This window comes from Perca flavescens, chromosome 20, assembly GCF_004354835.1.
Source record: "Perca flavescens isolate YP-PL-M2 chromosome 20, PFLA_1.0, whole genome shotgun sequence".
NCBI lineage: Eukaryota > Metazoa > Chordata > Actinopteri > Perciformes > Percidae > Perca > Perca flavescens.
Window position 1 is genome coordinate 13289264 of NC_041350.1, and position 13462 is coordinate 13302725.

Sequence of the window (13462 nt, forward strand, 5' to 3'; positions counted from 1 at the left end):
TCTGAAATTAGGTCCCATGGTGGTACACCGGAAGGGAAGGGACTTTGCCTCTTAATTACTTTCTAGGTTTTAGCAGGTAAAAAGGGAGTTTTTGTGTTTGCGTGAGTTAAAACTTGCAGAGTCCTGTTCTTGATGGAAAGTACAGCTGTTTAGACACCAAAGAATGTGAATGGTGCAATTGCGGGTTGATAGCCACATCACTTCTCCACAGTGTACACAGCCACGACCTCAGACTCCATATCAGCATGTCTTAGGGATGGACGGCAGACTAGAGGAGAAGAGGCGCAAACTTCTGCACCGCCATAGCCTCCACGCCCTTCTCGTCTCACTCCACTCTGTGAACATTTGTGGTTCCTGCACTTGCAGTCAACATAGCCATTTAACATAAATCACAGGAGACAGGGTTGCTGCGTTGCCATACTAACTGAAAATAACCACTTAATATGAGTGACTGTGTCAGACCGTGATGTAAACTCCCATCCATGAACAAAAACCACATGCTCGTCATGTTCTCATGCTGACCATCACGGATGACTTCCTCCTGCACTTCCTGAAAAATAATTGTTTGTTATATGGAAAGAAATGTGGCAAATTGGAACTGCACATTGTGTTATTTTATATCAAAGGTCCTTTCCTTGCCTCCGCTCCAAAACAATCCCAAGCACGGACAAAACAACAAGCACTAACCATCCCGCCCTATAATAATGAGTTGGGTAATTGTTTATTGAAAAGGGTCACTTCACGTGTCTTCATGATGGTTGCGTGAGGTTGTATTCCAAAACCATGAAGTGAATTGTCACTAATTGTTGGACTCCATGTCAGTGATGTGTTTAAAACACAGAGTCTATAGCAGGATATCGAACTTAAAGGTGGCACGACTTGATTATAATGTCAACTGGAACATTATTATAACTCCTGCTTAGTGTTTATGTCTATGACATAATTCCACAGGGGGTTTCAAAAGAGGGGAAACATTTTTTTGAGTTAAGAAATGGAACATCACACACACACTGTGGAATATATTACACTGAATCAGAATGCAAATTACAACTATTTTCATTTTGCTTTGGACAAAATTTAATTATTTGTATATTGCAACATGGTCTGAGGACAGGACCCTCAGTTTAGGGAGGGATTGGGATTATATGCTACTGTAAATAGACAGAGGAGAGACTGAGTATATGTTGACCTTTGGGCAATGACGGTTATTTGACTTGTTGGAAATTTCATCTATGCCTTCCCAGTGTGCTCTTTGGGAAAAAAGTTGATTCATAGTTAGCATGGTCGTCTTTTTTTCCCCCCACACAGGCTATTGGTTCTTGTTATTCAAAGAAAAATGTTTACTGGGATACTTACTTTCATCCCCACCCCCCCCTACCCCCAACTGAATGATTAATGATCTGCTTTGATGTTTGATGCATTGGGTCAGAACGAAGAGCATGCAGAATTAAAGTCATATTATTTGTCTGCAACATTTTGGATTTTGAATCAAGCTGTGGTCAGTGTGTTGGTGTTGAGGGCGGCGTTATAGGAAAGACTGACTGAATACGAGCATGGGGCCGTTTCCAGCTCAGACACAATGTTCCGCTGTGTTGCAGCAGTTGATGGCAGGGGACAGAGAAAGGGATTTTCTGGAGAATTACATTTGTCTGCTTCCAAGTAATTCTACCTCACTGTGTGTCATCTACCAAGCAGTGACTGCAGTTTGCATGTCAAACCTTTAGCAGAGGAGAGAGGGTTTTGGATAGAGTGCTGAGCTGTGTCTTGTGGTAGCTGAGAGAACCTTGTGGGAGGTCACTCTGTGGCTCGGTGTACGTGCAGAATGTGAATAACCTCAGCTTGTACACTTTCCTGTTTTCCTTTAAGGAGTGAAACTCCGCAGGTTGAGGGCTGTGGGGTATGTGGAGCTGGGAGAGGGTGACTCGGGGTGAAAGGGAGTCTTTCAGCTGGACAAATTTAAAGGATGTTTTGGGAAGCAGTGATGGAAACGGGGGAGGTTAGGGTCCTTGGGGTGTCAGAGCAAAGAGAGAGGGATAGAGAGCCTGTTGCTGTACAGAATGTCTTCAGCCTGCTCTATATTAACCTCAGTGAAAACAAGCCTCCGTCTTAATTCAGCCACGATGCTGCTCCTGCAAGTACACAGGTAGACTCCAGAGCATAGGACCACTTACTGAGGAAATGTTCCAATGTGGCAAGGATGGGGAGATAAAAGGAAGAGGGGGTATGGAAATGATAAACTGCTAACCCACACTTAAACTAATATTTATGTAATGTACTTACAGCAAGGATATATGTTGGCATATATGCATTGGGCTGTTTTGGTTTTCCCAAAATAAGGAAAGTCAATCAGGAGGAAGAATTTTCGGGAGGTTGTTGACTGCATTTGTTGGAGTAGATAGATCTCATATGATTGCCACTGTAAATCTTATGATACTGAAGGTGATAATGGCAGCCTTAATCACCATGGCAGACACTAGCAGGGGTGTAGCACAAAATTCTGGGCCCTGTAGAAAGGCGTTTTCTATGGGCCCCTCCCCGCATTCACAGCTATTCATTCTAGCATCTTTTTGGGCCCTCCTCTTAATGAGGGCCCTGGGTACTCAGTCCCCTTCCCCCCCCCCAGTCCGACGCCCCTGGACACTAGTACAAACACAGGTGGGCCACATGTGGTTAAATGCCAGTAAGCAGCATTTGACGGCCATGAAAAATGTCTAGTAATCATTGCTTTGGTTTATGAGTTTGTGTGAAAAAAGTACTCAGATCGTATTTAAGTAAAAGTAACAATACAACAATACAAAAAGAAAAGAGTAAAAGCCTCTTATTCAAAATATCCCCTAAGTACAGAAGTATCATCAGCAAAATGCATGTAATGTAACAAAAGTAAAAGTACTCTTCTGCAGACACGGCTGACAAATATTGCTTACTGGCACAACCTAATGTGACCCCCCCCTCTGTAACAGTGTTTCTTAAGGTGATTTAGTGAACTCACTGTGTTTCCTGTTCCCTAATGCCAACATTGTAATTTTTCATAACTCCAGTCTTTACTATTTCACACGTTTTATTTAACAATGATGTTAAAAGAAGAACTGCTCTGTGTATTGATAAATGGAAGATAACACTGACTTGGCTGAAACTGAATGTGCTTGTTCAGAAGAAGAAAAAAGACACAGCAGTCAAAAGTACACCGCGCTCCGTGTAAAATATTGACGAGTGAACCTTGTGGCTGCCTACTGTTGCCTGTACTGATGTACTGAGTCGCAGCCTGCTTGTAAGGAGTGGAGAACAAGAGCATGCAGGGCCTGACTGTAACCCATATTAATCTTTCACAACAACACTGAGACATCATGATCTATTATTACTTCTTAGACCTCTCTGGCCTCTGCGGTTCTCAACACTTTGGCTGCTCTGACTGATACACCCCACAGGTTCAGTTAGAAATCCATACAAATTGTTTATTGTACATTGTAGAGTACAGAGTGTATGACATTGGGCCATGTTCATTATGCAAAAACATTATTTACATATTCTACACAGCTTGTTATTCAGTGTGCCATAATAGCTTATAAGCATGTTCTGTAAGGCTTTCAACATATATTACATGTGAGTTATTATCAGAATACAACAGTATTATACATGATTTAAGAGCACGTGACTGTAAATGACTTGCACACTGTATTTGTATTAAACTCAGACATGAAAAAGGTCAATACATGGGAAGATAAATGAGTCTGGGTAAATTACTGCTCTGTTGAGACCACACAGCTGGCATGTGATTTCTCCCCATCAGCGAGAAATACAAAATGCTTAAAGTAAAAATCATTCATCACTACCGGTTTATATTGCTATTTAGGGTGATTCCGCTGATTACCCTCATATAAATAACAATACATACTTAAGGTTTATTATGAATTGTGGTTTTGGGCAAACAAATCAAAAGCTTTCATTGCATTTTCTTCTGTGACAGAGCCAGATATATTTAGATTTTCTCAGTCAGTCACAGTTTTTCAAAGTTTTACTAATAATACATTAACTGGCAACTTGTAACAAAGTGAATGGTTATATTGCTTGTCAGTCACAATTAAAATGTCAGTAGAAGTAAGAAAGCTTATCATTTGCATATTGCATATTTTGGGTTAGTTAAAGGTTATTACTAAAAAAAACTTTGATACAGGCATAGATATTTATTTTAGAACACATACCTTATATTGCATTGCTGTTCTTTATTGGATAACCAGTTTTACAACACTTGTATTAGCCTTTAAGTAATTTTCCCCTGAGTTTGGCAGTAATCTTGTAATTTAAAGGCTTTAGTGTTAAACCATAGGAGCAGTTTAAAGACAGGTCCTCATGAGCACTTTTCTCAAAGCTACATTGATGGAGTAGAATTGCAAAGAACAAAAATATTTCGACTTTGGCAATCTGTTCCCCAATACATCTTCTCTTCCCTGCAGAAAAGATCATAACGTTGTTTGTGAGATCCTTGTCTAGGGAGCCCTTTTCATCCAGGAAGCGCAAGGGGTTAAAGATATGTGGATCTTTCCACTTCAGGGGGTCGTGATTGACGGACCACTGATTGATGAAGACCACCGTGTCTTTGGGGATGTGGAGACCTTCGATGGTGACGTCTGAGGTTGTGGAGTGGGGGATGGTGATGGGGACAAAGCTAGTGAAGCGCATGGTTTCGTAGATGAATGCATCCAGGTAGGCCAGGCTGCTTCTGTCCTCAACAGATGGCAGCCTGTTTCTCCCCACCACTTTGTCAAGGAGCTCATGGAGTTTGATTTGTATCTCAGGGTGTTTAGCCAGCAGAAGGAGAATCCAATGAATAGCAGTGGAGATGGTATCCTGGCCTGCACCAATCAGATCTGACACCGTGCTCTCTGTGTGGCCTTTGGTGAGGCCATTGTCACTGTCAGCCTTGTCAATCACGCCAATAATGGCATCACTCATATCCCTCGTTACCTCTGGATCAAATGTCTCTCTGTGCTCCTCCACCTTGTTATGGACAAACCCAAAGAACTCTTGATTCAGGTCTTTGAAGTTCTTGAACATGCTGCGGACTGGATTAGGGAAAGACTGAAGCCATGGCATTACATCCACCAAGCTGCCAGCCCCTACTGTCTCTCCAAACTTATCTAACTTCTGTAACAAGGCTTTAAACTCAACATCATCATGTCCATAACGTTTTCCAAAGCACAAGGCACAGATCACATTTGCTGCAGCTACTGTCAGCTCATGAGCGGGGTTGAAATACTGGCCCTGAGCACTGAGTTTGAGGAAAATCTCAACTAGCTCTGTGGCTTCAGCCACAATTTGCTGCTCAAAGGCTTTTTTGGTCTGGCTGTTGGCAGATGAGAATGCTCTGATCGTTGATTGAGCAATTTTCCTGTGCATCTTCCACTGTTTGCTGTAATTAGTGAAAGTCATACTTTTCCCCCCTGAGACAGCCTGAAAAGATACAAAGTTTGGTCTGCCAGCAAACTCTGTGCTGTGCTGTATGAGAGCCTCACGAATCGCCCTGTCTCCATTCAGAACCACAACGTCGCTGCAGCCCAGCCGTATCTGGTACACATTGCCGTATTTTTTGGCTAACTTGGCAAAGGTGATGTGAGGCATTTGCCCCAGCTGCATGGCGTTGCCGACCACGGGCCAGGCGAAGGGTCCCGGCAGTCTTCTCTTGAGCCTGAGGTTCCTGACCCACAGACAGGCTTCCAGACAGAAGAGGAAAACAAAGGAGGCGACCAGAGCAGGCTGGACCTGTCCACTCCATTCCCTGATGATGCTGCTGCCCTTCACACCAAACTCTGCGTCCATTTGAGCCATTGTGTTATCCTGTAGTTTGTCTGTCATCCAATAAAAAAGGCAATTTTCACTAAAAACAGGAGACCGTTTCAAGTGCTCTTTCTTTGTGCAGTCTTACATACATTAAAATACTAATTATTTTTGATTTCTCAACCTATATCATAATCAGACTGATAAAAAAGCCAAAATAAAAGAACTCTAAGCAGCACTCACATTTTGTTTCACCACTCCACCACAGAAGCTAGTGAGAAGGACTAGATCAGGTTCAAGCCTTAACACTTCGCTTATATGTATCTCTATTGTGGGAGGGGTCAGCGACGGTTTTTTATTATCTCTCCCCTCCCATTTTGACCACAGACCTTACTTCTCCCACTCAGACCTCCTTTCTACCCTTGTAGGATGACAGAAAAGGAGAGCACCTACTCACTGTAATAGGCCCTGTTGCCAAAACCTACAGATTTAAAGTTTTATTGCCCAAGGATATAACAGAGATTACTATGACACCTTTAAAAGATAATCAACTCTACACACCATGTGTGCCCTGATATGTATTTTCATAAAATAGCTTATATAAAGTTGTTAATGTTTGAAAATGAAAACTTTAGTACTGTGATGGAATGGATGGAAGTGGTAGTATTTACAGTAGTGCAAGTAATGGACAATAAGCTGGAGTTGATTGTTTTTTCCAATGGAGTTTCCTATGGACTTTCCGTGGCCATTTTTAAACATGATTGGGTTTCTGTTATTTACAGCCAAGCTGTTAATTATAACCATACAGGGAAAAAGGCTCTGGGGTATCATCATGAAAGCTGAGAGCTTCAGATTCAAACTCTGAACAGATACAAACAGCACAATTAATTATGCTCCATAAAACGTTCATACAAGTTATTGTTGGCATGCAGTAATAGCCCTTAAAAAAAGGTCACCGAGATAATGTAGCTGTTAGATTGTGTGGCTGCATCAAAATACTTTTATAGAGAAATCAGTGTAGCTATAAATCTGCTTATGTGGGTGCTTGTGCAACAAAAGGAGGAACTTAAAACAACATCAGCTTTGGTTTTAGTAATGTTCAGCCACAAGTCAAGTATTTCAGAGGTTTCTGTTTTTGTAACAATGAGTAATGAAAGACATCTAAGCAGTGGTGGCGCCTAATATCACATTGTTGGCACATATCTGCCAGCGCCAACACTAGCTAAGAAACGCTTTGAGACTGAGAAAGTAGTTCATAGTCACACCTTGCTCAGCAGGTTTAAAGGAGTATTGTGAGATTTTGCCTCTTTAGCCTAACTCTAAAAGCTAAGTGACAATTAAACAGGACACATTGAGCATTAACAATCACTTTATTAATTTCAGATATAGCTTATTGTTCCATCATATAAAGCCAACACAATAACAAAATATCCTCTATGAGGAATGCTTAAACATTCAAGGCAGAGAAACACATCCCTTGGGCATTGTAATATCAATTCCTGAATGCAGAGGCTTAAAGAGAGAGTGACCGAGTGATCCATGTAGCTTTGAAAAAGTGACTTTGTAAACAAACACGTGTTTGAGAATGCCCCAGGAGTGAAAGAAATTTGCTGCACTTTTTTTGTACTGGTGAGACTTGTGTGTTTGGCACTGGGTCGCTGCAGTGCTTGTACAGTAAAACTGAATCCTGGTTGCATAAAGTTTATGAAGGGTTCATGGTTCATGGCAATGTCTCTTCTTCGTCCTGAAGACTTCCTCCTTCACAAACATGCCAGCCTTTTTCCTCCACTTTGATCAGCATTCTTTGTTTAATGTGTTCATATGCTTTGAGTACAGTAGATAGTGAAATACATTAAACATCATTACATTTATTGTCATACCTGAAATATGAAATTATAAAAAACAAATTGTAACTGCTTTACGTGGCAAAGGTTAAATATAATCTTACATATTACAAATGAGAACAAGAAGTCATCAAGTGACTTTATAACATTCACAAGCATTTTGAATACAATTATATTAGTTTAAATTGACATTTAAGGGATGTAGCTATGTCTTGCATACACACTATACATGTACATGCGCAGTAGTGGATGTAAAACAAACTCACGACTCAGAATTATATACAAAATCTGATCAAGTATAGAGTATTTTGTAAAGCAGAAATGTAATACATTTGCATTGATTTCAACAGTCCACAGCCTTGAATTCTACCTGTAGCTAATATTGCATCTTTGACATCATATTCTCAGCCCTGCGCCAACAATAATTCAAATATGACTGTGTTAAGATACCCATTAAATATTATTAAATATGAAAATCATACAACAGTAGGATTTAGTGCAGGCATGTTGATACTCACTGTTAAATGTCATTGGTGGAAAAGTGTTTGCTGGCCTTGAGTCACAGTATTGGGACATGCTGTTCATGCTGGGGAAACTAAGCCCAGCAGCTTTCCCCTGAGCTTGGCACTGACAGAGAATTGGAGGGGCTTCAGCGTGAGCCCGTACGAGCAGTCAAGAGTGAGAGGCACAGATGGGTTGCTTTCAAAGCTGCACTGGTGCAGCAGGACAGCTATGAATAAAAACACTTCCACCTTGGCGACCTGTTCGCCGATGCAGCGTCTTTTACCCGTGGAAAAAATCATCACGCCGTTGGTTATGTCCTTAATGAGGGCCCCGGTTTCATCAAGGAAGCGTGCAGGGTCAAAAATGTGAGGGTCCTTCCACTTCAGGGGGTCATGGTTGACGGACCACTGATTGATAAAGACCACCGTGTCTTTGGGGATGTGGAAACCCTCGATAGTGACGTCTGAGGTTGTGGAGTGTGGGATGGTGAGGGGGACGAAGCTGGTGAAGCGCATGGTCTCGTAGATGAAGGCGTCCAGGTAGGCCAGGCTGCCTCTGTCCTCAATTGATGGCAGTCTGTCTGGGCCTACTACTTTGTCTATGAGCTCCTGCAGTTTGGATTGCATTTCTGGGTATTTGACCAGGAGCAGGAGGATCCACTGCATGGTAGTTGACACAGTGTCTTGACCTGCTCCAATCAGATCTGTCACTGTTGCTTCAACAAACTCTTTGGTCAGTCCGCTGTCCTGTCTGTGCTCGATCACATTGATGATGGCATCACTCATGTCTCTGGTCACATTTGGGTTGAAGGACTCTCTGTGCTGCGTTACTTTGTGTTTCACGAAGGCGAAAAACTCCTCGTTGAGGTTTTTAAAGTTTTCATAGACACTGCGGACTGGATTAGGGAAGGACTGAAGCCAGGGCATGACATCTACCAAGCTACCCGCCCCCACGGTCTCCCCAAATTTGTCCAACTTTTTTAACAAGGTCCTGAACTCCAGGTCATCATGTCCGTATCGCTTCCCAAAGCAGAGAGCGCACATGGTATTAGCAGCAGCTACTGTAAATTCATGAGCCGGGTCAACATACCGTCCATCAGTGCTTTGGCGCAAAAATGCCTGCACCAACTCCATGGCCTCGGCTGTAACATGTTGCTCAAAGGCTTTTTTGGTCTGACAGTTTGCAGAGGAAAAGGCTCTGAGGCTGGACTGGGCTATTTTCCTGTGTGCTTTCCACTGTTTACCATAATTAGTAAATGTCACACTTCTGCCTCCAGAGATCATCTGAAAAGATACAAAGTTTGGTCTGCCAGCAAACTCTGTGCTGTGCTGTATGAGAGCCTCACGAATCGCCCTGTCTCCATTCAGAACCACAACGTCGCTGCAGCCCAGCCGTATCTGGTACACATTGCCGTATTTTTTGGCTAACTTGGCAAAGGTGATGTGAGGCATCTGGCCCAGCTGCATGGCGTTGCCGACCACGGGCCAGGCGAAGGGTCCCGGCAGTCTTCTCTTGAGCCTGAGGTTCCTGACCCACAGACAGGCTTCCAGACAGAAGAGGAAAACAAAGGAGGCGACCAGAGCAGGCTGGACCTGTCCACTCCATTCCCTGATGATGCTGCTGCCCTTCACACCAAACTCTGTGTCCAGTGCCATTGTGACTAATTTTCTGCACACTTGTTCCTCAAAAAGAAAAAAGAAAAAATCTTTTCACCAAAGTCTGATCAGTTGTATGTTTGGAAGAAACAAATCAATATATCCATATCAGATGAGAAAAAAATAGTTAAGGTATCAATGTCAAACAAATACTTTATAATAGGTCATAGTGATAAGAAAAAAATAACTGATAAAAAGAAGTGAGTTAAGGTGATTTTTTTTTTTTTGTCTTTTCATCAAGATTTAAAGCTTAAGTGCCTGCTTTATGCTCCACTCCAGCGTCTTATATGTTTTGCAGTTGGTGGGCAGGGCTCAGGGTAACTTCCATACTCCTCCCATTGTGGTAGTCCTGCAGACCCCGCTCTCTCATCTCTCTGTTGTCACTCGCTGTCGGAGGCGCGCTCTTGTGAGCGTCGAGGGACACCGTGAGCGTGCAGCGTGGACGACCGCCGTCCACTGCAGAGAAAAAAAAGATTCAGCAACTAGTGACCGATTCAATAGGAAACGTGTCGAGCCAATTTGTTTCACTAATTGGAGGACTGGCAGAGTTTGCACGTTTCAAAGTGTATCGTTCTAACATGATTTATTCTCTGGCTGCACAGCACTCAGCGGGCGCAAAAAACTGTTTGCATACGGGTTGTCTAACTCTTGAGTGAGTTGATCGTAATTACATTTCTACAAAATCTGTTTTAAAAGCGTAATTATATTTTCAGTTACGTGACTTTTCCTTTCCTCTTAGCCTGACTTTTGGTCTGCTTAAAAACTTAGTTTGCATGCTTAAGCATCCACCAGATGGAATCTATATGCAGCATAAGGTGTCTTTAATGACACGCTTAAATGTTTAGTCCGTAGTGATCAATTCAGTGATTTCAAAAGTGTATGTTGTCATTTTATTGTTGTTTTTGTCCGCAGATTCTGTGTTAGTTTGTCATAAAATGTCATTCCAGAAGAAAAAGTTGAGAGAAGGTTGCGCACCACAGTCCGACTCCAACGAGTCTCAGCCGACCGCATTTATATATTGGATTTTAACGTTTTACTTGATTTCTATAACTTTATCGCAAAAAAAATATTTTTATTTTTAGAGTTAACAGGGAAGACAATAAACAGTATGCCCACTATGAAATGTCACACTTGCAGTTTGTACATAAAAAAAATAAAATCACACCTCAGATACAGTATAATAGCAAATTCCAAAATATCACGTAGGCTACATACATATCAATATCAATATGGGCTCGATGATCCCTATTGAAATATTACAGTCATATATTGGATTTTTCTTTATTTTAATTAGACAGATTTTTCACATTACAGTAAAGGCATCTGACAGTGGCAGAATAATTTCACTGAAATCACATCACAAACAATAACGCAGTGTGGACATGAAATATTGATACTTGAATTTTCTTCAATGTCTTGTTTTTTTCCAAACACATGAACTGCAGTTTTGTATTACACGCTAGGTTGCATCATACCACAACAAACTTTAGGTGCCACCCCCCCCCCACCCAACAGTGATTCTCCTTTCAAGCTAAAGTCCCCAAACATATGGGGAAATCACATTAAACTGAGGACAAAAAAGGTAAATCTGAGGCCAAATCTTAGTCATATTTAATTTATTTGCCTCAGGTAATAAATCACAAGCTCTGTGTTGTTATAGTTGCACAATCACATTAGGTAAATAGTTTTTACTTTAAATGTTCTGTCAGATAGGTAGACAGATAGATAGATAGATAGATAGATAGATAGATAGATAGAAGCAAATCTGGCATTCGTTAAAAAAATCTTTGTTCTGTTGATTCTGTTAAATGTACAGTTCAAAGTGATGTGAATTCCCATGGCAAAACATTTCCTCTCTCTTTGCAGTAGGCAAAATTAGTTTCTTGTTTTCCCACCAACTGTGAAGTTTATTTTTGCAGGGAGGTAATGACCTTAATTGAAGGTACTAAAACATTTCCGAAGCAAGGCACTAAGTCAGAGGGAAAGAGACTTCACTACCACACAAGCACAGTCAGTCAATATCAGCAGGAAAGGGGATGGATGGGTGAGGAATGGGGACAGAAAATGATATCTAATTAACGTTTCAAAAATTATTAATTAATTATCAATTAATAATTGTTTTACAACAATTATTGATACCGAGTTATGGGTCCAATTTATTGACCCATTGTTAAAACAAATTGTAAAGACAAGGACGCAGGAGAACGTATTACTGTATATGCAGCATTAGTCAAATAGAACATAAACCATGCACTAATTCACCTTAAAGTTGAACTGCTTCTGTAACAAGTTACAATTTCACAATCCGTCCAGATACACTCCCAAACTGTTATGTCTGATTTCATAAACTGATAAATAACAGATCTTATAGGCACAGCATGCTGAAATCGTCAAAACAAACAGATAAACAATAAAAGTAACTTAAGTGTATCTACATTATGTGTTGTGTGTCATTCTATCACAATAATGGTCCTTAAACAGTCTTTTACAGATGCCGAGAGTCTTGCTGGTTCAGAACTCTGCCTGAGAGCTGTTTGTCTTGAGAAATGCGGTGTGGCTCAGCACCAAAGCCTCCAGAATGATTCCTCGGTTAACCAGAGACATAGCAACGTCTTCGAATACACTGCCTGCACTGGGGACGACTGTTTCTTCTCTCCTCTATTCCTATAGGGGGAATCCCCCCCTCCCCTCCACCACCACTACCTCCTTCTCCTCGCCTGAGTCTGCTCCTCATACACATGTGGCCACTCGCATCCCCATCACGCTAATTAGAGCCAGGTTTGTGGCTAAGGAAGGGGTGGTTGGTTGGCGGGAGGGAGGGGTTGTAGTTTGTGTGTATGTGCATGGGAGGGGTGGAGGCTCGGTGTGCGTGTGTATGTGTGTGTGTGTGTGTGTGTGTGGGGGGGTGAGGGGGTGGGGGGTGGGGGGTGTCGTGTGTGCATTTTGCGTGTGGCTGCTGTGTTTGCCTGTGATTACCCCTTGTAACCTGGCTGTGAAAGGTTGGCCCTGACCCTGTGTTGACTCTGGCTGAGAGGGGGAGTAGTCGGAGGGGGTTTGGGGCTGGGGGTGGATGCGGGGAAGGTCTATAGGCCACTGCATGTCATGTGCTGGAGGGTGGGCACTCGCTGTGTGGAGACGGGGCCAATAGCAGACCAGACTGTCCCGGCTCTGGAGCTAATCATTGTTTACTAGTCTCATTTCCACTTCTCAGTGAGCTACTGTCACGCACAGCACCAACAGAGAGGAAGGAAGAGGGGAGGGGGGGCGTAGGGGTTTGGGGTGTGAGGGGGGAGCAAGGAGGGAAAGCCAGGGGTCCAACAGGCAGTTGGGGAGCTGGTGGGACTTGGGAAAGGGAAGAGTAGAGAGAATGCAGTAATTAAAGTGAAGATTTCTTTTTTTCTTGAGTGAACAAAGGTGAGCCAAGACTGAAAAAGCTGCAGCCAAAAACAACCTGACAAACCAGTAAACAGACCAACAAAAACATCCTCTGGGCCAAAGCCACCTCAGGCAGCCAGGACGTAACCACCGGACATTGCTAGTTAGGGATGGTGATGTTTGAAATGAGAACATTTTTGCTTGCCAGACCACAATTTGAGTAAAGAGAGATACTTGGAAAAATGGTCACTGTCTGACATGATTGTTGTTTGTTTGTAGCAAGCCTGAGAAAAGACATGCAAAGGCAAAATT

At 42.3% G+C, this 13462-nt stretch overlaps 1 protein-coding gene and 1 pseudogene across 1 annotated transcript; both read right to left on the reverse strand.

Moving 5' to 3' along the window:
* Window positions 1-3426: 3426 nt before the first annotated feature.
* On the reverse strand, window positions 3427-6054 carry LOC114547057 (cytochrome P450 1B1 pseudogene; annotated as a pseudogene).
* A 1069-nt stretch (window positions 6055-7123) lies between these two features.
* Window positions 7124-10016, reverse strand: cyp1c1 (cytochrome P450, family 1, subfamily C, polypeptide 1). Its single transcript, XM_028565553.1, has one exon. The coding sequence runs from the start codon at window positions 9773-9775 to the stop codon at window positions 8198-8200; it is 1578 nt and encodes a 525-aa protein (XP_028421354.1). The 5' UTR covers window positions 9776-10016; the 3' UTR covers window positions 7124-8197.
* Window positions 10017-13462: the final 3446 nt, after the last annotated feature.

Bases quoted from the DNA above. Each gene is read 5' to 3' on its own strand.
- cyp1c1 (XM_028565553.1), bottom strand. From the start codon at position 9,775: ATGGCACTGGACACAGAGTTTGGTGTGAAGGGCAGCAGCATCATCAGG.